At 39.6% G+C, this 27418-nt stretch overlaps 1 protein-coding gene across 5 annotated transcripts in view; it reads left to right on the top strand.

Moving 5' to 3' along the window:
- PLD1 (phospholipase D1) overlaps positions 1 to 27418 on the top strand; it is a 247731-nt gene that overhangs the window by 139538 nt on the left and 80775 nt on the right. For all 5 annotated transcript variants that reach the window (XM_089675518.1, XM_089675516.1, XM_089675517.1 and 2 more), the window contains 10 exons: positions 389 to 556; positions 1696 to 1832; positions 4299 to 4444; positions 4521 to 4626; positions 8291 to 8356; positions 12605 to 12663; positions 14988 to 15080; positions 17391 to 17543; positions 21594 to 21743; positions 24931 to 25014. In XM_089675518.1, the coding sequence (XP_089531644.1) occupies positions 403 to 556; positions 1696 to 1832; positions 4299 to 4444; positions 4521 to 4626; positions 8291 to 8356; positions 12605 to 12663; positions 14988 to 15080; positions 17391 to 17543; positions 21594 to 21743; positions 24931 to 25014 (1148 nt within the window). In that variant the 5' untranslated portion in view covers positions 389 to 402. The remainder of the gene's footprint in view (positions 1 to 388; positions 557 to 1695; positions 1833 to 4298; positions 4445 to 4520; positions 4627 to 8290; positions 8357 to 12604; positions 12664 to 14987; positions 15081 to 17390; positions 17544 to 21593; positions 21744 to 24930; positions 25015 to 27418) is intronic.

The following is a 27418-nucleotide window of genomic DNA, read 5'->3' as shown; positions in this document are numbered from 1 at the left end:
GCTCGGAGGTGGATAAGGGGGCATAGACAAGAAGTTACTCAGAAGGGGAAAATTCCTGCACCTATTTTTTGTGAAACAAATTCCTGGTTATAACCCATGTGTCTCCACTATTCTGGGGACAACTCAAAATTTTAGATTTTCTTTTACTTTTAACTTTTTCAATGATAATGGTAAACAGGACAAATAGGGTGAATCTCTCATATGGGAACACAAGTGGCAATAAAAACCTGAACAATGTAGTAATCTCTCTCCATTCTATCCATAACTGAATAAAATAGTTTTGTCTTTACTTCTACTTTAATGTGGGTGCTTTGATATGACTCAAACACACTAAACTCCAGCCCTTAAACATTCATGACTATGTTTTTTTTGTTTTTTTTTCTACTAGGCCCCTGTGCTATCATGTCTCTAAAACAGGAGAGGAAGATTGATTCATCTGCTCTGCAGAAGATTGCTGCAGACATGAGCAACCTAATAGAGAGCCTAGATACCAGCGAGCTCCACTTTGATGGAGAGGAAGTGGATTCTGATATCGTTAGTGACTCTAAAGCAACCGGTAAGTGCTCTGTCACATCAGAGTCCAAAATCCACTTGAACTCTAAGACAGTATAATGGAGTGAAGCGCATGAGAAGTTCATAACAGACTTTGATAACCCTAAGCACTACATGAATACATTACAATCGAAGTGTATGCCAGAGTCTGACCAAAAGCCAGCCATATATGAATCGAAATGTGGCTGGTTCAGTAGGGGACAGCTGGATTTCGATTCTTATGTGGGCAGGAATGTTGTACATAAGTCCATCTATTGATTGTCTTCTGTACAACTACCCTGTTGGATTTTTCCTGCTCGATCCGTGTATTCTGATGGCAGACGTGTCTCCACTGTCAGAACACAGCAGGGAGGATCACTACTAGCTCAGAATACAGCTAGCTCAGCGGGGAGGATTCCCCATCCATCTCTAATGTTTGGATGGGGAGAATCGGGTCTTTTTTTTTTCGTTCAACCCGCTGGTTGAATGAAAAAAATGGATCCCTCTGTGGGCTGCCAAAGTCAGCTCCTGCTTTGTTGGCCAAAAGCATTCCAGCTTGTTGTACATAGTCAAACTACTTTGGGAGTACCAAGATGGTCCCATTCACTCAGCTTTTTTGTGTCACATGTTCACATGTTGTGGTACAGCAGCCCTTTTTTGATTGACCTGCCAATGCACCAGGAAAAAAGTGCATGTAGCATTTTTCTGGACACAACGCACAGTAGGACACTGAGGAAGCAAGTTAGAAAAAGCATAGATGCCTTTGAACAAGAGAAAACAAATTAATCCTTCAACAAATCAAGCCCAACCTTTTTACTGGAAGCTCAGATAACAACTTAAATGAAGCAGTCCTATCCTGGACATATTTTGAGAAGACTTCACTCGCTGGAAAAGACAATAATTTGTGGAAAAGTTGTGAAGATCTAAGATTCATGGTGAATATGCTTGCTGGTGAATACTGTAGGTCTGCTTTGTAGTGATCTCAGCAAAGTGAGGAATAAATTGTTTATGGCTTACAGCTCTATTCATGCATACAGGAGAACTCTGCATCATTTGTATGTTCCTAGCTTCAGGTATGCAGGTTTAGTTAAGGGCTTCCTGATGGTGATGCTTTATCAGTATTCGTTCTTTGAATTGCTTATAAAAATCAGTTTTTCTCCTTAGGTGCCTGCTTTCCTTTCTCTGCTATTTATTGCACAAAGGGTTTTAAAGAACCTGAGCTCCAAACATACTTGCCAGGATGTCCTATAAAAGTCAAGGTTCTAGAAGTAGAGCGTTTTGCCACTTCATCTACGTCAAAGGTGAGAATTATTAAATCTCAATACTGTAAAGCACACAGCAATATGTACTAATCCATGGCAATTATCTCTGGTTCTGAATGATCTTTACTGACTGCAATGACTGTTGCCATTTAATACTGCAAGTGATTGTTTTTTGCTCTGTATACATTCTATTAAATAATGGTGAAGCTTTACATTGGAAAAATGTTCTACTCTTAAAATAGGATGCAGCTACTTTTGGACCTGCTTTACTCCTCATGGGGATTATAACTAATTTCTCATTCACAAGACTGTGTGTTTACTTCTTCATAAAAAGGGGCAGAAACTGTCCGTTTTGGATCACATTGTCAGTTTAATTCTTTTCAGTATTCACTATAATCAGCCAGAGAGGAGAAGAAAGATGACAACAGTGTGTCGTTAGCGACCCAGCCTGCTGTAGCCACATTATGACTCTCAATGGAGCCTTACTTTTAGGGTAGAGGGGTCATGAGCACTTTATTTCAGTGGTGCCTAGGGAGGTAAGAACCTTCTTTGCCCTCTCAACACACGTTCTTAGGGATAGTAAGGAACATCAATTGCTGAGGAAATAGTATGAAAAAAAGAGAGTGGTGCTGTAGTCCAAATTTTTCTGGGGCTGTGTTGTGAATTACATTGTCCCAGACTTGGTGTTGCTCAGGCTGTGGCAATTCATGAGACCGGAGAGCTGTGATATGGAAACCAAGGCTAATTCCTATAATTGATGGAAGGCAGGAAATTTGAGCCAATGTAAACGCATATGTTGTAGCCAATATGCTTTTAAGATTGTGTTACTATTTAATCCACCTCTTTAAAAAAATGATTTCTCCCATCCTTCCTGTCCTAGTGAGAATTTTTTTTTCTACTGTGTCCTGCTTATAAGCTTCACTGGTTTTAACAACTTATGACACAGCCACCATTATTGAGACTTGGTTACCCTTTACCACATACAAATGAAGGAAAATGACCATAGACCGATCAGCCAGACCACTAGACCTCTGAACCTATGCTGTGGTATCTGGCACCAAGCTATTGGTAGTAGATTAAGTCTTGTATGCTGTGAGGTGGGGCCTCCATTGATTGGATTTAGACTATTTCTAACACATCTCACAGATGCTCTATTTGGACTAAGATTTGGAGGGCAAGTTGACACCTCAAGCTCGTTGCGGTTTTTCTCAAACCATTCTTGCATTAATGTGACTAAGCCACCTTCTTCCATTGCTCCTGCAGTCCAGGTGCTCGCATGCCCATTGTAGGCGCTTTTGGCTGAACACAAGTCAGCATGGACACTCTAACTAACTGGTCTGTGGCTACGTAGCCCAATATGCAACAAACGGTGATGCATGGTGTATTCTGACACCTGTCTATCAGAACCATCATTGGCTTTTTCAGCAATTTGAGTTGCAGTAGCTCTTCTGCTAGATCGGACTACACAAGCCAGCCTTCACTCATCATGTGCATAATTGAGCCTTGGCCTCCCATGACCCTGTTGCTGATTCGCCGATTTTTTTTTCTGGGACCACTTATGATAGGTCATGGTCACTGTAGACCAGAAGCATCCCACAAGAGCTGCTGTTTTGGAGTCACTCTGTCCACAAGCAAGAACCCTGCCTATACAAGTCGACTATAAAAATGAAGTGCTGTGTAGGGGCCGAGATTGCAGCCTGAATAAAGAGTACCTCCATTGATATGCTTTGGAGCCATGCCCCTTCATCAGGATGGTTCAGGGAATTCCTGAACAAGTTGTTGGACATTGTAGTTAATTTTTCCTTGACTGATTTAGCATCCACTCTAGTCCATCTCTGCTTCTACATCTCTTTTTGCCAGAATTACAGTGAGAGTTATATTGGCATATAATGATGTGATCTGACATCTGATGGAAGTTGTTTTTCTTGCTGATATGTTTCGTTCAAGTCACCATTTTGTACAAGTGTGCAATTTTGTTTACATTTGACTCATTAAAAATTGATTTATCTGTGCTATCCAGTGTGCTTACCCTGGAAAATTCAACTGAATACAACCAACTCAGTATTTTCCATTTTATTGTGTCAAATTATTTTGTTTATAGAAAGAAAGACCGTTAATAATGATCAAGTAATTTTTTTATTTGTAGTTCGATGTGTGGCCAGCATAAGAATTGTACTTCTCTCCAGTAGCAGGGTGCCTGGCACTTGATAAACGAAATTACAGACATGAGAACTCGTTATTTTGCTATGGTCCTCAAGTCGGTAGATGTCTCTGATTACTGTCTACATTGCCCATAGCCAGTCTGGTTTCACCAGGTTGGGAATTATGATAGATCTGATTTGTTGCTATAGGCTGTGGAGTTCATCTGTCAGACAATTTTTTTTTAAATTATTATTCCTAATGTTTTGTTCTAGTTTCCTCACCATCCTTTTTTTCATTTGTATTTCCTGTAAAAGGTATCCCAAAAAATTACATTTATTAATGTTTATTGCTTTTTCATTTCAGACGTCAGTTATGAGCATTTACACAATTGAGCTGACTCATGCGGAATTCACGTGGCAAGTCAAGAGGAAATATAAGCACTTCCAGGACCTACACAGGGAACTCCTACGATATAAAGCTTTCATCCGTATCCCTATTCCCACCAGAAGGTAATGTCCTCTTTGGCTCAACTCTAAGATTGGAATGTCTTGCTCATGGCTGAGACTAATGACCTGTTATTTACAGCCACACAGTAAGAAGACAGACAGTAAGAAGAGGAGATGTGAGGGCGATGCCAAATCTACCTCGGAATGCTGAGATTGTCAGAGAGGAGCAGGCCTCAAGCAGAAGGGTAATTTTAGCCCAAGCTCAAAGCTATTTCTAAGACCGGACATTGGGAGAAGATCTTACCTCTCTATGTTTAGCTTTAAATTACAAACATGTTTTTACATATGTGTGATAGTGTGAAGATTCTTACAGTGTTGGGGGGGGGGGGGGGGGGTTGAGTGGCATTGAGAGAAATTGGCAGTCATTCAGTATTTTTCTTTTTTTTTTTTTAATATTCAAAATAGTAAGGGTGGGAGCACCTCCCTCTCTAACACTGTGCAAAACAACACACACTTCTTCACTCTTCTGCACTGCACTGAATTGACCTGCACTACTTCACTCTGCACCTCTGCTCTGATGTCATCTTATTTGCTCCCCACCACTTCACTGTCCCACTCTTCCTCGCTCAGTCACTGCACATCCTCACTCCCGGCCTGTGCAGCCATATGCAGTTCTTTGCTCTACACCACTGCACCACCATGCTTAGACTCCACTCTCCACTGCATTTTTTAACCCTTCACCACTAAGCCAATATGCCCCCCTTCACGCTCTGCCACTGCACCAACACACAACCCCACTTGCTGCAGCTGTACCTATATGCACGTCTTCACTCTCTGCCACTGCACCAGCACACAACCCCACTTGCTGCAGCTGCACCTATATGCACTTCATCGCTCTCTGCCACTGCCTTGACATGCACATCACTATCACTGCAATGGTGTTCTGGTGTTCTCTTTCCCTAGGTTATGTTTATTGTCATTTTCACAGCCAAATTCTTTTCGCAGGATTCTGTCCTGTACAGCGTCTTCTTTTTCAAGATGGCTACACGCTGCAATCCAATTGCACAGTCTGTGCAATCTTCTTTAGATTTACCAAGAACTATATAGTGTGAGAACCTAACTAAACATCCCATTTAATTGTATCCCTTCTGGTAGGTTCTCCCACTACATGATTGTTTATAGATAAAAAGGAGTTTGTACAATCTAAAGATGGCTATACACTAGTATAGTAGTTTTCAATGAACATTTGTATAAATATTCATACAGGCATTTGTGTAAAAGTTATTTTGTGCTTTTGACATTTGTTTGCTTTTAACATTTGATTTTGCAATGAATGTAGTTTCCTGAACAAAAACATCATACATTGTTGGATATTCCTTTGTTCGAGAAATTTCCATCCTGCTCCTTCTAATTTTTTTGACACTGTGGTTAAAAATTAACATTGATTTGACCCCACTAACGATTCGAAAAGTTTTAATTTTAAAAGAGAAGATTTAGAATGGCATTCTACTAGCATATAACTAGCTTAATTAAACAGGTTGGTGACTATGTGCACCAGCTTACCAGCAACAAGGTAGTTTATGCAGTGGGTGGCTTTGTATATTACAGCAGTGATAAAAACGAAATGCAAGGCAGTCAATGTCTTGTGTATGTATTTTGACTGTTTTCATTCATAACCAGATATTCATTTTTTATGGCCTTATTTAGGAGCGTTGAGTGGGTTTTGTACATATTAGTTGTGTTGGTTTTGTGTTAAGTAGTTTTTTTTTTTTCTTACATTGCAGCACTGGGAGTGCTAGTTTCAAATCCCAGCAAGGATACTGTTTGCATGAAATTTTGTGTTTTTGCTTCTGTAATATACTGTTGAATGTACAGTTGTGTCCAAAATTATTCAACCCCCACTGAAATTGAGTGTTTTGGCCAGTTTGACATTGCTTTTGATCATTCAGTCATCTTGCTTACATTTACATTAAAGAGGCACTTGTAGGTCAGACAAATATAACATAACAGTTATAATGAAATAACCACAAATGTCTTTTCTGTGCTCACAGCATTATCAGTTTTATTCAACCCCCAAGTGACATTCAATCTTAGTACTTAGTACAGCATCCTTTTACAGTTATAACAGCTTTTAAACGTGAAGCATAGCTTGACACAAGTGTCTTGCAGCGATCTACGGGTATCTTCGCCCATTCTTCATGGGCAAAGGCCTCCAGTTCAGTCACATTCTTAGGCTTGCGCACTGCAACTGCTTTCTTTAAGTCCCACCAGAGGTTCTCAATCGGATTTAAGTCTGGTGACTGCGATGGCCACTCCAAAATGTTCCAGCCTTTCCTCTGCAACCATGCTCTAGTGGACTTGGAGGTATGCTTGGGATCATTGTCCTGTTGAAAGGTCCAACGTCTCCCAAGCCTCAGGTGTGTGACGGACTGCATCACGTTTCCATCCAATATCTCCTGGTACTGAAGAGAATTCATGGTACCTTGCACACGCTGAAGCTTCCCTGTACCTGCAGAAGCAAAACAGCCCCAAAGCATGATTGACCCTCCACCATGCTTCACAGTAGGCAAGGTGTTCTTTTCATCATAGGCCTTGTTCTTCCTCCTCCAAACATAGCGTTGATCCATGGGCCCAAACAGTTCTAATTTTGTTTCATCAGTCCACAGAACACTATCCCACAACTTTTGTGGTTTGTCCACATGGCTTTTGGCATACTGCAGTCGACTCTTCTTATTCTTTGGAGACAGCAAGGGGGTACGCCTGGGAGTTCTGGCACGGAGGCCTTCATTACGCAGTGTGCGTCTTATTGTCTGGGCTGAAACTTCTGTACCCACATCTGACAAATCTTTTCTCAGTTCCTCAGCAGTCACACGGGGACTTCTCTCCACTCTACGCTTCAGGTAGCGCACAGCAGTCGAAGTCAGCATCTTCTTTCTGCCACGACCAGGTAGCGTTTCAACAGTGCCCTTTGCCTTGAATTTGCGAATGATGCTTCCTAAGGTGTCTCTTGGTATGTTTAACATCTTTGCAATCTTCTTATAGCCATTGCCCTTCCTGTGAAGAGAAATCACCTCTTCTCTTGTCTTCCTGGACCATTCTCTTGCCTTCACCATGTTTGTAACCACACCAGTAAATGTCTAGAAGGAGCTGAGTATCACAGTCATTTTAAAGCTGCCTAATTGGTGCTTATTATGCTTGATTGCTGCTCGGTGACATCCACAGGTGTTTTCAATACCTGATGGAAAGCACCTGTATGAACCTCTGTTCTTCAGAGTGGTAGTCTTTAAGGGGTTGAATAATTGTGGCAATGAAGAAACCACATAAGAACCATTTACTACTGTATTACATAAACAATTGATGTCATTTTAGTTGCATTTGGGTAGTTACAACGTCCTTGTAGGATTTGATTCTGAATACAATTCCAAATGTACACTATAGTCCCTAAACCCCTTTACAGCATTGGGGGTTGAATAATTTTGGACACAACTGTACCTGACCATACAGGTACCAGAATATAAGTGTGTGGAGTAAAGAACATTTTAAGTTCCATGATGGTTCTATCTGCTATGCAAACTACTGCCAGATATGTAGGCTAAATATAAATAAAAAAAAAACAAAAACATATATATATATATATACATACATACATACACACACACACAAAAGGAGGGGCAGGAGAGGGCTGTCAAACTACAGAATACTACGCTTAGAGGGTCATGTACACATATATGTAATTTTCCAATGTATACATTTGTATAGAATATGTTGCTTTGTGTGTCTATACATTTTGTAGTACATAAGCAAGTAAGCCCCCTTGTATTCCTGATAAATTAAGATTCATTTTACAGAGCCATCTTCTTTTTTGAGTGTTCTGAGCTAATATAAGATGTTTTACATTTTTAATTCCAGAAACAGCTGGAAGACTACTTAACCGCACTTTTAAAGATGCCAATGTATAGAAATTATCATGCCACAGTAAGTGAAAAATGGGCTAATTTTAATGTTTTTCCAGCTGCCACAGTTTACATTTAGCTACATTTCTGTATGCATATATATTTGGCAGATTATTATATCAATAATATGCTATTAACACTGTCATACTAGTAGACGTTTACACTGGCTTTAAAACTACAGGTCGCCCTCTATAAGAGCGTTTATCATGTAGAAATCCTGATCTTCCCTTACACTATCCAGTGTTTCTTCCTGGCCAGCAGTTGTTATTTTCCCATCAGTCTTCCAGTATTTGCTGTTTGCTTGAAAAGGGCAAAACTTGGACGTAGGAATGCAATAAATGTCAAACCTGCCAGTTAAAAAAAAAAAAAAAAAAACATTACTAAGCAGAGATATGTTTGGAATTCCTGATCTATCTTCCATAAATTTATTTAATAAATTCTACTCCTGAAGCAAACTGTAGCATCAGCAATCAGAACGCTCATATGATTTGTAATTCAACATATGCTGTGAAGCATAAACTGACAGTTTATAAATCTTATGCGTAAAAGATGCTGTAAAGTAGGTTCTGGAATATCTGATTATCATTCCTAAACATTATATCAATAGATACTCCCTTGTGGTGTTAAGTATTAATAGTATTCTTTAAACCACTTGCTCTCCTGAGGATTTACCCCCCTTCATGACCAGGCCGTTTTTTGCAGATTAAAAAAAAAAAAACACACAGCATGTCCCAGAACAGCAGAGTTTTGGCAGAAAAAACTTTGATGTGTGAAAATGTGTCTAAATGTGCATTAATGCTAGGCATGTCAAGAGCTTGAACATCAACCACTTGTCCTCCTGAGGATTTACCCCCCTTCCTGACCAGGCCATTTTTTGCGTTACGGCGTTGCGTTACCTTAACTGATAATTGTACGGTCATACAACACTGCACCCAAATGAAATTTACGCTTTTTTTCCCGCACAAATTGAGCTTTCTTTCAGTGGTATTTGATTGCTTGTGCAGTTTTTAATTTTTGCGCTATAAGCAAAATAAGACTGACAATTTTAAGAAAAAAAACAATATTTTGGACTTTTTGCTCTTAAACATGTCCAGTAAAAAAATCAAATTTCGTCATAAATTTAAGCTAAAATGTCTTTGCTAAAAAAAAAAACAAAACCCAATACGTGTAAATTAATTGGTTTATGTGAAAGTTATAGCGTTTACGAATGGCGGTATAGATAATGGGATTTTTTTTTCTACTAGTAATGGAGGCGATCAGCAACTTTTAGCAGGACTGCGGAGGACATTCTGACACTGGGGGGAACTAACTTGGCGTCACTGACACCAATACAGTGATCAGTCACTAATGACACTGGGCAGGAAGGGGTTGATGTGAGGGGTGATCAAAGGGTTAACTGTGTGCTGGGAGTGTTTTACTAGGGGGCGGGTGGGTGTTCTTCACTGTAAGCACACTGATCGGGATGGCTGTACTGTGCACAGCCATCTTGAGCAGTGTGCTTGAGCTGACAGGGAGGAAGTTTGTTTGTAAACAAAACAATTTTCCTCCCCATCGGAGAAGCTCTGTAATCACCGGGCTGGTGGGTAATTACTGGCCAGGACCCGGTGATTGAAATCTGCAACCGCGAATGGCAGCGCATGTAGGGCACACGCACCTCCTACCCGGATATGCAGAATGACATATATATAAGTGATCCTGCACACAGGGCAGTTCTTAAGCGGTTATGTACATGCAAAAACTACAAGTAGTGTTTGTGAAGTATTCAGAACGCCTTGTGTCTGTAGTTACAGGATTTACAGCTGTTTATATGTTATTGCATTCCTTATTGCTTTATAGCAGACACATGTGCATTACATTCATTAGTTAGTTTGTTGTTAGTCTTTAGTTCAGCTATAAAAATCTTAGTCTAAAGCTAGAGAAAGCTGGTGTACAGTACCACACTCTCACCAACTCTCCTACTTTAAATAAAGGAACCCCTAAAGAGTTTACTTTTCTTTTACATAAAATTCCACTTCAAGGTTTAATAATCTAAAAACAAAAATGTAATATGTTGCAGCTTACCAACCATTAGATGTGGTTGCTGCATTTGTTTTCTTTTTTTTTAGACTTTTTACCTCTGTTTTCACCTGGTGATCTAGCCGATAATGCATCCCCTGTATTAGAGTGCCCCCACTCAGGATGAAAGAAAACAAGGGCACCTTTGGACAACAGCATTGCCAGTCTAGGGGAAGTGGGGGGGGGGGTTTCATGCACTAGCAGATTTAAATATACTAACAAATCAAAGCCAAACTCCTGGTAATATTTTATAAGCAGTTTCAGCATAAGTAGAGGTTTAACATAAATCTAATCATTGTAAGCACCCCTGCATGTGCTAAATGGTTTGTCTTATTTCTTTAATGGATACATTCTGCTGGAGAGTTTGAATGAAACTTTGGGTCTTTGCTCCGGTTTCTATAGTCATGTTTGGTGGGTTCCGTTCGGGGTAATAGTCCGTCCTGACTCTGTACAGACTGTAAAGGAAAAGAGATGATCCGAATCACCGGACACCATACAAAGCCCTCCGTCATGCAAGTGACAGCAGCCTCTGCCAGCTCCACCTGAGCCACACCACTGACACACTTCACCTCTCCCACATGACTTGGTAATGGAGGTCATGAACTTATGACTAAGCCCCTGTGGGTGGGGCAGGACGAAACATGTTGATGGTGTGGCTCACACAGAGCTGGCTAAAGGATATTATCACTTGCATGATGGACAGCTTTGAATGGTGTGCATTGATCTAGACACTCTTTGCTTCTACTGCTGGAGAGCGTGTGTGTGTGGCTAAGTCCAAAAAGGAAAATTAATGCAGCCATCACATCTAAGAATTGGTAAGCTGCAATATAATAAATGTTTGCTTTTGGGTTTAATACCCCCTGTAGCAGAGATTTTGTGACCAATTTGCTGAGCTTACTTTTCTTTTGTGTGACACAGGCGCATTTTTAGGGGTTTCTTTCACATACTTCCATTTAACGAAATTGGATGGGTAGGATAGAGGGGTGTTATTCCAATTTTTGTCTGCTTTAAAGTGCCTTCTGGAACAAATATCTGTAAAGGATAACAAACACTAATGAGTGAATTACATATTTGAAGGTAATAAATGATGAGGACTCGATAGGAAGAAATGTTACCGATGACTTATGGAAGAAATGGATAAGATGATGGGAAAGTGGGCCTTTTAATAACTAGAATAGTGCACACCAATGGCATATCCTACTGTGGCCGATACGTAGACTGCACTCTATTGTGTGTGTAAAAGTCATCACTGTTACGCAGCGCTGACAAAACTGAGGAGTGCTTTGAAGAAGCTTGTTAATATGAAAGCATAGTGTCTTGAGGCAACACCTTTTATACACTTATTATAAAAATTGCTTCAATTGGGATTAAAGCTGACTAAACCCATCAATTTAACCTTTTCAAAAAAACTGTTACATTCCTGACATGTGCCAGGAATGTAACGGTCACATTTGCTTGTGTCTCAACCAAATTATCAAATGGCTGGTGTCATAATTGATCACATGTGCAGCATCATGGCAGTTGCAGATCAAACAGAGGCTAGGATGGCAACTTGCTTGGCTAAAAATGATAGGAGGGTTTCATTCTTTAAAGGAGGAAACTTTCTCATTAAGTCATAGCGCACGCAGCATCTATTGGATTTCAACTCCCCATTTTTGAGGGTACCTCAGGATGTATGCATGTTTTTCCTTAACGCTTGGTTCACATATGTGTGGGTGTTGCCGCTGCAGAACCGCACGAAAATCCGTGCACCCGCACAGAGGAATGCGGACCCGCGGGCGGGTGCCATTAGTTCTAATGGCACGCCGCCCACACTGGAAAACGCAATTGTACTGGAAACCAAGGTTCCTGTGTGGGCTGCATTGTCCAAAGAAGTGCAGGGACTTCTTCCCTGCGTGTCACGGGGCACGGGAGTCCCCCGCACGGCCTCATATATGTGAACCAGGGGTCAGTGAAGAATTGATGTTGGCCCTCAACACAATGGCTATTTGCCACCTTATTGTCTTCATTGACATGAAGTTAAAATGTTGGTAAATGGCCTTCAGGCAATCAAGCCCAACACCTGAGACATGAATAAACCACCCTTAAAAATATAGATACAATCATGGCAGTGTATATCATAATTTATACTGTATATTATTTCAACCATCTCTGTGTTCTTGTTACTCTGAAGAAAATGTTGTTTTGGAAATGTTTATTTTGTTTGTTTTCCCAGAGAGAATTCATTGATGTGAATCAGCTTTCTTTCATCCATGATCTTGGACCAAAGGGCATGTAAGCTCTTATGATTAGTTTATACAGCTATTTTATGAAACATCCTGCTTTTCCCATGGAATTGGGAGAAGACTTATGGAAGATTTTCACTTGGGATTGGGTAGAGAAACAAATCCATATTTACACAACCCACAATTCCCTTGGGGTCCATAGCATTGTTAAAGAAAATGCAAGTTTTATTTGCATATGCTTGTGCGTACAATTAAAAGAAAGTGAATAGGAGAAGCTTTTATACCGTAATTTATTGCATTACACCATATAAAGTTCTCATGGTACCTCCTATAAATTGTATCTGTATAAAGTGCACTTTCTAAGGATCAAAACATTTGGCAGCTTTCAAATGTTCACACCCTCCACCACCACAGTCGTAGCTCCATTAACTCACAGGCAGCCATTAGTTTGCAAATAGCTTGAGCAGTTTGAGGAGAAAGTAGCATTGTACCACTGGCAGAGCCATTTTTTACTTAGTGCTCACCCATGTATTGTATATCTGCCCATGATTGACTGGGCTGGTATAAGCCTGTTTCAGTAAAATAAATGAAATAACATTCCCTCTGCCATATGTTTAAAGTAGGCCTCTGTGAATTCAAATATGGGAGCCTAGTATGACACCAACCTAGAATAGGAATGCAGTAAATGAAGTCTGAAAATGTTTTTTTTTGTTTTTAATCCATTATTTTAACTTTTCAATAGTATGTGCAGGAAGTATCATCTCGATGGGCAAATGCAAGCGAAGCTACACAGTAAACTCCCAGTTATATACTAGCAAAGAACGCTCCTGGCTAGACTATTGCTTCTGAGCCCCTGTGAAACCATACATGGAGAAAAATATACACCATCTTTAACTATAGGCTATACCGAGCATGTCAATTGTAAGCTGAAGCGTTCAATCTTATGGCCTCCATACCTAACCGAGACCACCCCTGCACGTACAAAGGGAGAATGTAAAAAGCCGAAATCCAAGAAGAATTTTAAGCGGCATGGGGGAGGAAGAAAAGAAAATAGGGGGAAAGACCTCTCAACAATCTGTGCACATTCCCAGTGGCGACAAAGATAGGAGATCAGCTCAGATAGTTCAAGGGGCCGCGCACATCCCATAACGGATTTTAAGCCTGATACCGTATGGTGTCTCTTTATTCATGGGAATACACAAAGTTCATCTAGTAAAAGCAAGTTTAATTACATAATCCCTCCCAATGATTGGCTATCAAAGTCTCCATCTGATGGATCGTGTTAATCCTGGCGAACCATAGCCGAAGAAGTCTGAAAATTTTGACCTGTCAGCCTACATCTCAGGGTTTTACTCAGCAGTAAAGCCTGCACCCTTAAAACTCAAGTTAGCAGTGACAGCTCCTATATACAGGTTCAACACAGATCATTGACCTTTAGAAACATGCTTGGCCTGCAGTTTAATTTAGAGAGGACCAAAAAATGTAAAATCTTTTTCAATAGCAACTCAGAATGTGAAAGTTTCCTGGCAGAATGTGAAGAGGATTGGAGTGGGATCCTCTCTCCCTGTGACTGCTTCCTTTTTAAAGAATATATTTTTTTTTATTTTCCCATGCAGTGGGGCTGTCTTGTCTCGGGGTGAGGAGAGCAGAGATATACTTGCCAAACCACTGATTCTCCAAGTACAAGACCGGTGTCCCCCCCCCCCCTGCACGTTAGTGGTCTTGTGCATGGACTGATCCTGATGTTGTCATGTCTATAGACCAGCCCTGGGTGTGAGGATGGCAGGAACAGTTCACTACTGCCCCTGGACAAAACAAGCAGTTATCCCATACAGTGCAGGCATAGCCCCAGTTCTTCTTTAAATGAAGGGAATATATTTCGTTATTGGGTGCTGATCTAAAAAAGAAAAGTATTTTCTTGTTATAATATCAACATCACATACAGCATGCTCCTTTCCATTGCAGTGTGGGCTTTGTGTTGGGATGGGCCCGCACTCTGCACTCTGCAAGCGAGGGAACATTCTAGTAAATGGCACTTTCCAGGTCCCTTTGAACAAATTCGGTTTGCTTGTAAAAAAACAAATGCCACATCTCAGAGAACCCCAGCTCAGAATGAATCCAATTAACTGTGACTTCTGCTTTTAGTAACTTCATTAGCTAGTCCCTAATATTCATATGCTATGTAAGCTCCTTAGTGAATCATAATCTATAATTTACAATAAAGGGGGGCATTATTGCTTATGTAATGGAGAGTAGACTTTTGTATGCTTTTTAGTTTTGTCTCTGAAACATTATGAAAATACTTTCTAAAGGTTCTCCTTGTGAAATACATGATGGTTGTATAATGATTATTTTCTTCATTTTGTGATTTAGAGAAGGCATGATCCAGAAGAGATCTGGAGGTCACAGAATTCCAGGCTTAAATTGCTGCGGACAAAGAAGTGTTTGCTACCGATGGTCAAAAAGGTATTGTAAGTCCTTTATTGTGTATGTGGCAAAGGTGATCTATATTCTGATTGGCAGGGTTTTCATCAGTACCTAGTTTACATCCTCAAGATGAAAATGCTTAAAGCAGCATTCCAGCTTTCGTATCACTTTAAAAAGTTACCGTAGTTCAAACCAAGTGGGCCCAAGCAAACTTACTGCTACATAATGATGCAGCTGATGTGTGTTCTCTAACATAGCCTTAGCTGCATACAGTAAGAGATGCTGTGTACCAACAGCATTACAATCAAGGAAGGAAGGATTTTTCGATGTTGAACAAATGGACTCATTTTACAGAGACCCCTTTTACAGCACTACATACCTATCAGATTCTCGTCTAATGCCAGAATTTTTTTCAGTTAATACAAGGCTTCCTGTGAGTGGCTTAGGTGGAGAGGCGGGAGGATGTTTTCATGATTTCCACCTCAGCCAATCACAGGAAGCCTTGTATTCACTGATTAAAAAGGTTTCTCTAGAATGGTGTAGAAGCACTCAGTCTTTTTTTTTTTTCCAGTGGTACACAGGAAGTTGCCCATACTGCTGTTAAAACAGTGCAGCTTACTGCATGTACTGGAGCTATTGCTACAAAAGCTTGGTATATAGTGCTTAAATAGTTCCTTTGGGCCCGCTTGGCCCAAACAAACTAATTAAAGTGATAGGAAAGCTGAAATTCTACTTAAAAGCTTTTAAGCAAATTTTCCTTCATAATATTGTCAGAATTGTTTTGTAGTATTAGTATTCATGAGATTAGAAATATCTTATTTACAGTGCCTTGAAAAAGTATTCCCACATTTTTTCATGTTACAACCAAAAACATAAATGTATTTTATTGGGATTTTATGTAGTCGACCAATACAAAGTGGCACATAATTGTGAAGTGGAAGGAAAATGATAAATGGTTTTCAACATTTGTTTTACAAATATCTTAAATGTGTGACATGATTTTGTATTCAGCCCCCCTGATTCAATGTTTCTACCAGCTTTGCACATCTAGAGAGTGAAATGTTGGCCCATTCTTATTTGCAAAATAGCTCAAGCTCTGTCAGATTGGATGGAGAGCATCTGTGAACAGCAACTTTCAAGTCTTGCCACAGATCCTCAATTGGCTTTAGGTCTGGACTTTGGACTGAACCATTCTAACAAATGAATATGCTTAGATCTAAACCATTCCATTGTAGCTCTGGCTGTATGTTTAGGGTAGTTATCCTTCTGGAAGGTGAACCTCTGCCCCAGTCTCAAGTCTTTTGCAGAAACAGGTTTTCTTCTAAGATTGCCCTGTTTTTGGCTCCATCCATCTTCCCATCAACTCTGACCAGCTTCCTTGTCCCTGCTGAAGAAAAGCATCTGCATAACATGATGTTGCCACCATCATGTTTCACAGTGGGGCTGGTGTGTCCAGGGTGATGTGCAGTGTTCCACCACACATTTGGTCTCATCTGATCAAAGCATCTTCTTCCACATGTTTGCTGTGCCCCCCACATGTCTTTTCGCAAACTGCAAACGTGACTTCTTATAGCTTTCTTTCAACAATGGCTTTCTTCTCACCACTCTTTCATAAAGGTCAGATTTGTGGAGTGTACGACTAATAGTTGTCCTGTGACAGATTCTCCCACCTGAGCTGTGGATCTCTGCAGCTCCTCCAGAGTTACCATGGGTCTCTTGGTTGCTTCTCTGATTAATGCTCTCCTTGCCCAGCGTGTCAGTTTAGGTGGACAGCCATGTCTTGGTAGGTTTCCAGTTGTGCCATATTCTTTCCATTTTCGGTCAGTAGATTGAACAGTGCTCAGTGAGATGTTCAAAACTTGGGATATTTTTATAACCTAACCCTGCTTTAAACTTCTCCACAATTTTATCCCTGACCTGTTTGGTGTGTTCCTTGGCCTTCATGATGCAGTTTGTTCATTAATGTTCTCTAACAAACCTCTGAGAGCTTCAGAGAACAGCTGTATTTATACTGAGATTAAATTACACACAGGTAGACTCCATTTATTAATAAGGTGACTTCTGAAGGCAATTGGTTCCACTAGATTTTAGTTAGTGGTATCAGAGTAAAAGGGGCTGAATACAAATGCACGCCACACTTTTCAGATATTTATTTGTAAAACATTTTGAAAACCATTTTATCATTTTCCTTCCACTTCACAATTATGTGCCACTTTGTGTTGGTCTATCACATAAAAAAACAATAAAATACAGTTACGTTTTTGGATTAACTTGACAAAATGTGGAAAATGTTAAGGAGCATGAATACTTTTCCAAGGCACTGTACAAACCTTCTTATGTATTTTCTAGGTGGCTGGTTGTGAAAGACTCTTTCCTTTTGTACATGAAGATCGACACTGGTGCCATTTCCTTTGTTCTATTGGTTGATAAGGAGTTTAACATAAAGATTGGAAAAAGGGACACTGAGACTGAGTACGGACTGCGGATAGACAATCTTTCTAGGTGAGTTTCACATGACAAAATAAGAATGTACTGCCTTCTGTTTTTATTCAGCTCATATATTTCTTGCATTATAATCCCAGATATTTAAATTGTTAGATACAGTGCCTTGTAGTTCATATAATTCCTATAAATTGCAATGCAGTTCATGCAGAGGAAAGCTGTATAATATTCCTTTTAAGACCTAGGCCAAAAAAAATTATAGTTCTTTAATGTTAGCATATTATTTGTGTGCACACAGTTCATAAAACTGCAGTCTATTGCAGAAAAATGTTTTGCAACATGCATAAAATATCAGCCAGAAATAGAGCAAAGATATCTTATTTATGAATGTTGCAGTGGGTTACATCAATTAACACTTTATTTATGGCCTGCTAGATAAAGGCCTTAGTGACATGAACTACTGCTACGTGCACATTTGTGACTTGCCTTAAAATTTCATCTTGCCTTTTTATGTGTAACTACTAATTTTAGGATTCTGGCAAAATTCTGAATATGTCCAGGATGTAGTTCTAGTTCCTGGAAGTAACCGCAAGGGCCTATCGTTATTCCTTGAGGCAATGCTTAATTATTGAAAAGAAATGTTTTTTTTTAAGGCATACATCATTTGTTTTCTTAAACAGGCAGAGAGGTATGATAGCGTGGCTGTGTTATTGTGTATATTGTGATGACTTGGCTGGAATTATGTGTATGCCATTGAATAGTTTTGTCATGGACATGAGTGTAACTCATTTTCCCCTTTGGTTGATTCATTCACATTCAAGGATTTTAACAAACATTATTGCAGATTTTGTGTTCTAAAGAAAAAGCTGTTTGTTTCTGTTTCATTGTGTCCTTTGCAGAATGATTCCTGATTGGGAAGGCCTGTGTTTAATATAATCTCCAGAACAAACATCACTGTTCTGATGGTAAAAGTTGCAGTGTCTGCTTGGGATTTCAGACAGAAATGGCAAAGTACATAAATGTAAAATAAAGACTAAGACAACAAAAGCTGGAAATTCATTGGCCATGGCCTTTTACTATTGGCTTAAGATAATTAATTATAGACACCCAAAATATATCAAGATATAAACAATATGGCCAGCACCCAGCCCAATCACCATGACTGCAAATTGGCATAAGCAACCTATGTCCCCCTTTACCAAGAAAGGTGACAATATCACATAATGACCGCGACAAGGTTGGGGTGAACTCACTGACAGGAGGCCTTGGCGATTGGTGACATGACCTTAAAAAACTTAGTTTACATAGGATCCTAACCCCTTACAGAATAGGTCAGCTGGCTAGGCCTTCCAGAAGTTTCCCAAAGGTCAGCTGATAGGTAAAGGTCAGCTGACAGATCACAAGCTCCTCTCAGCTTTACAGCTGTCTGAAAAGCCTTGAAACTACCTAGTTGCCACAATTCCATAAGGGTGGCAGACCTTAAAACAGGTCCCCCCTTTCTCTCATTCCTTTAGTAAACAAGCCGTAGGCCTCATTTACACTTGACTGCCGTTTTCTATGGAGGATCCTGCCAGCAGAACCAATGAAAGATGCCAGTCCTACCATCAAACAGGCAGTCAGATCTCCATCAGGCCCACTAACCATTGGGAGGAGCTGTTTCTGCCTGTGTTTAATTTGATTAGCTCAGCCAATCAAATTTATCAGCATAAACTGCTTTTCCCACTTGCCGTCAGGAGTGGACCTGACTGGGAACCATAACACTTAAAAACTATTCTGGGTCTGCCTCCCATCATATCCCATTAGATCTGCCAATGAGAGGAACTGTTTCTGCTTGTGATTTAGTTGTCAGAGCAGATCTGATAGTATTTAGCACTAGCTAACCACTAGCTCCTTCCCCACCATGACCAAGGAATGAATGCATCATTCATATGACCTACATGTCAGAACAATAGTGCCACTATTTACACATTGTTGATATTTACATATCAGCCCTCAGCAAAAGCCAATAGGGCCTCTGTATGCTGTATGTCCGTACAAATGTAAATGCTGTAAAAACATTTATATGCATACAACATTAACTGCACCCAAATATAAAGCTCAGGGCTACTTTTATCTATGCTGCAAACTGCAGTGCATATTTATACAGGGGTGCATATGGGCCCATACACTTCATTAGTTCTTCTGTCAAATGCATACAAAACTACACGCAGTACACATCTGAATGCATTGTTTTCTTCATCTGTGTGAATGAGCTTTTAGGAGCATCTTACCAAAAATGAAATTTCTATTGCAGGGTATGCCTAAATTTATACTTTTATCTTAGTGCAAGTGTCTGAGAAAATCAGTGAGCCAGTCTGAAACTCGGGACATTTCTGAGGGCATTCCTTGCACCAACTGTGTATAGAAGACCTCTATGTTGCCATATTGCATTGAATTTTTTGACCGTTCTAAAAAAAAAATAAAAAATGATTTTTCCATTTCAGTCTGTAGTCACAATTATATATTCATGCAAATTGACATTCTATATCCTTGTAGGTTGTAGGTTCATGCTGAAGATTACTTTTTAGAAAAAAAAAAATGCCATTGTGTGTGTATGTGTATAATCATTAAAATTTCTCTTTAAAGGGAGGAGATGCAGGATAAATAAATAAATATATATATTTTTTAAATATGGGTCCATGTTAATTGCATCAGTTTTGGACACTGGCACTTGTTCTGCATGCAGGAAGTGTTTGTTTTGTTGTCTGCATCTGCCCTCAGCTGCATGGAGGCAGTAGCCTATGAAGGTGGATGCTGCTGCACAGAAACCTCTCCATATCAAAATTTAAAAGCCACGCAGGAGCTGGTGTACGCCCCAAATGCACTATATCTTCCTTCGGGACCGTGTGCCCGCTGCTGCGCAACTGTAAAATTTTGACATGTGGCTGTGTCCATACAACTGCTGTGTCAGCATCAACCTCCAAAGGCTGCATGCGTGCCGCTGGGGATGGATGCAGATACCAAAATAAACACCGCCTGCACCGGTATAGTACGCACGCCCACATGTTCATGAGGCCTTAACTGGAACTCTAGGCAACTAGCAAAAGCTGAAAAAATTTAAGTCATTGCCTGTTTAATGCTCGGAAATTGTGACCAACACATTTCTACCAGCCTTCATAACCAGCTTTACTGTCTGCTTTACTGTCCATGCTCACTTGCTTAAAAACATCACTGCTTTTCGCCTGTAGAAGCAACAATGTGTTATCCTATGTTTCCACATTAGGTCTTTTTTTTTTTTTTTGTAAGCTCAGCGTTTGGAAGCAAAAAAAAAAACCCTCTGTCTTGCATTTTTGAGACCGTTTTTTTGGCAGAAAAAAAAAACCACTCTTAAACTCTGCTGAACTCTGCGAAGATCACTGGCATTTTGTTTAAGCAGTGTGAGGATAATGAAATAATAAATGAGTGAAAACCGAGCCAAAAAAAGAAATTATATTATAACATTAAAGCTGCTAAACCTCACCCTCTAGCAGAGGTAATAATGAAAATCAAAGTGTAAAGGTAGCGCTAATTAAACAAGCTTATTTTTGTGACAGTGATGCAAACAAATCCAAGAATAAATAAAGTATTTTGCAAGTGTTCATAAAAAAATGCAAATTATTCAATAAAGTGATTTAAAAAAGTCTCTAATGTCTCTCAATTCAAAAACGTCATGACGTAGAAAATCCACTACCAATTGTGCAAAAAATCCTTTGCAAAATACTACTTGCAAAATATTTTACTTTATTTTTATATTTGTTTGCATCACTGTCACAAAAATAAGTTTGTTTAATTAGCGCTACCTTTTTACTTTGAATTTCAGTGTGAAAATACTGACTAATTGTTCAGTGAGCTGGTACACAATATGCTGCAAAGCTTAAAGGAAATTGTTGTCCCCTGCCTGACTACGCAGTATGGCAGAAGTGTATCACAATACTGGCTGAACAGCGTAACAAACCCTTGGGCAGCTAAAACTGTTCATATATGCCTGCATGAGTTGTGTGTATATATAGCTGTTTGCCTGGAATTCAACTTCAAGTATAGAAAGTGGTTTGGGGAGGAATTCATTACACCGAATATGTTTTTGTTTTGTAGATCTTTAATCTTGAAATGTAACAGCTACAGACATGCCCGCTGGTGGGGACAGGCTATTGAAGAATTTGTTAGGAAGCATGGTAAAAACTTCCTTACAGCTCACAGATTTGGTTCATATGCTGCCGTCCAGAAAAACACACTCTGCAAGTGGTATGTACCCAGTGATTCATTGGCCATGTGTACTAGACCCTTCTGTCTACAGCTCTGATATTTCTTCGAAGCCTGTAACATTTTTGGTAGTATGTAAAGGGGACTGAAACTATAGAACCTTGGACCAAGGAATGTCTCGCTCACCTGTCAGAAAGCATGGGTCTATGTAGTGTGAAATGAATGGGGGAGGAGGCTGAGCTAACAGTCCTTCTTTTGTAAACTGAAATTCCAGTTTAATTTATGGCTTTTTTCGTTCCATTGATATGCTAGTAATTTATTTTGCCATGTTCCATTGATAATTTGCAAAATGGTTAGAGTACTTCAAGCCCTATGTCAGTGGCCCTTTGTTGGAATCCAATGGGTTTTGCATCCCTAAAACATCTGTGGGAATGCAGAACCCACTTGAAGCCAGTCAGTAGGAGGTCAATTGCAGATCAAATGAGCCTGTCAATTAACCTGATGTCCACACAAAACCAAAGTCTGTTGACACAGGCCCTTATTTTGGTGACCATACACTTGGCAGGTGTCTCATGAAGGAACACGTTGGTTAGACTCTTCCCGTACTCTACTGTGGTTTTTCTTCTTGACTTAGCCATTGGTAATTAAGCCATTGAGTTGCACTTTCAGGCAAAGAGCTGTTCTGCAGAAAACAAGTACTTAGGCTGCTTGTTCATGATTGCTCTTGTATTAATCCCTGCAAGGCCTGATAATTGAAAGCTGGGTTTAATACCATTGCATTCCTTGTAAATTATCATTTATAGCTACCCTTATGGTTCATGCTTATAACAAATATCAAATGCAGGTCAACCTCAATGACTTTTCGACTGGAAAATTGGAGCTAGATGGAAAATTGCAGTCAACCACAGCTGCATCCAGTTAGATACAGTTGCTGTTTGGTTATAAATTAGTTGCAAAATGATGCGTCCACCTGTCACCTGCTCTGTATAACATGGATGGAGGGATCTGTTAGATTTTTTTTTTTTTTTCGTTCAGTTTATGGGCTGAATAAACAAAATCTAATAGTGAACCAGCCTAAACCACTGTCAAATGGATTTATGACCATGCTCACCTCTGTGACCCCCTCATCCTTCCCTTATAATTCTTTATCCTAATTTTAAATCCATCCGACATTCCGCTCAAGAGAAGTCAATCTAATCTGATCTGATTTGCTTCTCTTGAACAGGGATTTTGGAAAATGTTCCTTCAATCAGTATATTCTGGCAGAGGAGGAGTTCCGGCTGTCAAAATACAATAGCACAGCAGGGAGGCTTCCTCTACCCACCTTGAATGTGTGGATGGGGGAATCCATTCAGTTTTTCCTTCTTCTTTTTTTTTTTTTTTGATCAGCTTACTGGCTATTTGTCTGTGGAAATTCTTTTAACAGTTTGTTAAGCCTTTGAAGCCTTTGTGTATCAGTACTGCTTGGACTGAGAATAGTGGACACCCCCACCCTCGAAAGCTGTGTTTTAAAACCCTGAAAAGCAGCTAATAATAATACATAATAATACATAATACACTAATAATGACACATAAAAATATATTATACATACTAGCAAGGTATAATTTAAAGATGTAGAATAAAATTTAAATTGTGAATGAATAATAATTATCGGATAATCCCTCTGTAGGTAAAATAACCATTGGATAAACAATTTGTTGAACAACCAATAATCACTTGTAAAAAATTATTGGGAACATAGCGGCAATCAATAAAATATAAATTAATATGGTCTATAAACAATGGTCTATAAACAGGGCCCAATGGTGAACAGGTGATAACCACAGGGCCCCCACTATGTGATTGATATATAGTACAGGGTAGAAATTAACCACATATATAGTGGGGAAAAAAACACTATAAAAATCTAATTAATTATACTACCTTACAAGCGTGATGAAAGGTTATATTTTTACAGATAATACTCACTGATATACAAAGTAAGAAGACATATGGGAACAAAAAACCCCCGATGTGTACCAGCCTCCCCCAACCAACTTAAAGCAGAGCTCCACCCAAAAGGGGAAGTTCCGCTTTAAGGACTGGTCTCCCACTCCCCATTATGGATTGGCACCTTTAGGGAGCAGGGAGTGGGTACCCAAAATTGATAGGTAACCACTCCCACTTCCACTGTTATCGCCTAGGTGATCGGTAGCGGTAATTCCCCTCCCTCCTCATAGTCTTCACGTAACAGGTCCCAGAAGACTACGGGACCATTCACAAAGCGCAGCACTACTTGACTATGCTCAGTGAGCACCCAGCTGTGAAGCCGCAAGCTGTCACAGCCGAGTGCCCACACTGAAGATGCCGGCGCTGGGGAGAGAAGACGGCCAGTGAAACCAGCGGTGGTAAGGACACCGCTGGACCGAGAAGCAGGTAAGTGTCCATTTTTTAAAAGTCAGCAGCTACAGTTTTTGTAGCTGCTGACTTTTAATTTTTTATTTTTACTGGAACTCCGCTTTAAGAGCATCCACAAATTGTCTCAATATACTCCTAAAAATGAAAAACAAGGGAAAAAAAATCGGAAGCTTAAACAACTGAAACTACTATGAGCTAAATACAAAGACGGTAGAATTAAAGGATTTACAAAATTGTAGCAATTTCTAATTCTTCTTTTAACCCTAATGGGGCTAGGGTATCTAGAGTATATATCCAGAAAGTCTCTCTAGCACATAGTTTTTGGAATTCAACCATCTGTTGTTAATATTCGGTATTACAATAATATTTAGCTTGTATGAGGCCTTTTCATTTTATAATTACAAAAGTCCATTTCAGAATGATTCCAGCAAAGTTGAATGCTGCGTATAATTTGGCATTAAATTAATATTAATATTCTCGCCTTCACATTTTAACCACTAGAAGACATTTCTAATGAAACCAAATCTATTTTTTTCATGTGTTGGCTTCAGTCACTGGAATGTGGCAAATAATTAATCATCTGTAAATCACATTGCTTGTAACAGGCTATTTCTGCAAAAGTTATAGCCACAATTTGCATTCTTCTTACAACATTTTTTATCAGCCAGAAAAGAAATGACCCCTGTTATTGCTAAGTCACAAGGTGGCTCCATTATAGAGCAGAGGTTTACAAATACCTGGCTTGTTCTGCAGATTAGAGTGTTTTGTTTTCCATATAGAGCAAGGAGCGTGACCTTATTTAACTTTTTTTTTTACCTGTTTATATGCTAGGTATGTCAATGCAAAAGGATATTTTAATGATGTGGCAGATGCTATGGAAGCAGCAAAAGAGGAAATTTTCATTACAGATTGGTGGTAATTACCTTTTTTTTTTTTTTTTCTTCACTTTATAAAAAATAAGCACCATGGGGTTTACTTACTAAAGCTGGAGAGTCCAAAATCAGACTCCCTTCTGCATAGAAACCAATCAGCTTCTAACCTCAGCTTGTTCTATGAAGCTTTGGCAATGAAACCTGGAAGCTGATTGGTTTCTATGCAGAAGGGAGTCTGATTTTTGACTCTCCAGCTTTAGTAAATAAACCCCATTTGTCTATTTCCCTTCTCAGGATAAACAGTGTGGAAATAGTTGTTTTCTTTTTTTTGTGTAAAATGTATGCAAAGATTTTCTTTCTTGCTTTTTGTGGTGCATCACCATAAACAGAATAAGGTGGAAAAATAGTAATTTATGCCTGGGAAGGTCTAAAATGTACAGCTTCTGTGTCTTTTTCAAATTTCCTAGTTGAAAAAATGTTGCAGCATTCATACACAATTGTAGTCTTTCACATATCGAAAGCTATGTTGATTAAACTGTAGTTTTGGTACACATGCTTGAAAGTGTACTCTGTTGCCATTGCTATAATTGCATTTTGTAGCATGCTTATACATTTATCAAATTCAGATTGCAACGTTCATTGCTTCCTTTCTGTGAAATACCTGCTGGTTCTGCCAGTCCACCTGCATTCCTGTATCAAACTGACCACAATAGGTCTGAGAGCACATCCATCCGAGCGTGGTCTGTTTTCTGGCAGTGCTCGGAGAACAGCATACCTGTCCTCCAATGGCAAAGACTTGTGCTAACATGCTCCATCTGCACAGCTCTTCAGTGGGAAGATCAGTATGTCGCTAACCCAAACCTTTCTAAGCTCTTTATGCAGTTGAGAGCAGGGGTTATGTGATCACTTATAAAAGAAAATAAGGTATTTGGGTATGTATATGTGTGTATGTATGTGTGTGTTTGTCTATGTGTGTATAAGGTTGAGCAGAGTATAAAGCCCTCTTATCTCTTATTCTATTCAGACAGCCTCGTTGTCCAGAGTGATGACTCTCACTCTGCCAGTCTGAGCACGTCGGTGGAGGGGGTTTACAGACGTCTGCTGTCAAGATAGATTTTAGTAAATATGTAGCACCATTTCTAAATGGCACCTGGCAGCGCTAGGGTCATTGGTTCAAATCCCAACCATGGTACCATCTGCTTGGAGCTTGCATGTTCTCCCTGTGCCCACGTGGGTTTCCTCTGGGTACTCCGTTTTCCTCCCACACTTCAAAGACAAGCTGGTAGGTTAATTGGATCCTGTGTAAATTGGCCCTAGTATGTGTATGTATGAATGTGAGTTGGGAACCCTAGATTGTACACTCCTAGAGGGTTAGGGACTGATGTTGTTATTAATTATATATATATATATATATGTATATATATTAGTAAAGTGCTGCATAAATTGACAGCGCTATTTACGTACCTGTAATAAATATGTAAGTGGAGAAAAGTGTATTTTATCCTCCTTTCCTGAAAGCAACTTTACATTGAGCTGTGGCACAGTAGGATAGCTGAAGACAAGCAAGCATGTTTTATTTATTGCAGGTACTTATATAGCACCGTCAATGTATGTAGTGCTTTACATGTATATTATAAATTCACATCAGTCCCTGCCCTCATGGAGCGTACAATCTAAAGTCCCTAACTCATATTCAGGGTATTTGCATACACGTAAGCAGGAATCAATTGTGCCAGGACCATATCACCAAGAAAGCAACACAGGCTAGTGCTGAAAAAGTCATGTTATATTTTGCTTGCTCTGAGCACTTTTGGGTAAGATATGTCAGAATCCTGACACAGCAGCCAGGTTAGATGCAGATCAGAGACTCTTGCTTCTCTGATTTCCATGTCATGCAGGAAGAGGAAGCAACGGGGTCTAAAACCTTGTACTTGGAGAAGTACAAAGGCTGCTATTGTTGCCATTCTGAAAATATTTCCTGCCTGGCTTTCTTTTCCTTCAATATTTTGAGTCTTTGACTCAGAATAAGCATACTAATCTGTATGTAAATTTTTTGATGGTGTAAAATTTTAGGCCCCTTGATTAGCATGTCAGCCAGGTATCTAACATTTTCAAAATGAGAGCGTTCAGCATTGGTTGCTTGCTCACTTTTTTATTAATACATGTAACCAACCGAGCTGAAGTCCTTCCCTTGAAACTAAAAGATCACTTTTAAATATTAAGATATTTCTGTGCCTAAAATCTTAAAGTGCTTCAGCAAACTGGTAGACTTTGAAAACACATCTTCATCTCTACAAGATGAGAATGCTGAATGCAAATTGTTTTGTCTAGCCGTGTGAACAAATGCTAATATCCCCTTCCCACATTTTGGACTAGACTGCATCTCAGCAGCAGGAATGTTGTGGTGTTTAGTTAGAGCAGAGCCTTGTGAAGCCCCACACACTTTC

The sequence above is a fragment of the Staurois parvus genome, unplaced genomic scaffold (genome assembly GCF_062004578.1).
Source record: "Staurois parvus isolate SC_StPar_1 unplaced genomic scaffold, SC_StPar_1.0 ptg000155l, whole genome shotgun sequence".
Classification (NCBI taxonomy): domain Eukaryota; kingdom Metazoa; phylum Chordata; class Amphibia; order Anura; family Ranidae; genus Staurois; species Staurois parvus.
Note: the sequence above shows the minus strand (reverse complement) of the source record. Positions and strands in the feature narration are given on the sequence as shown.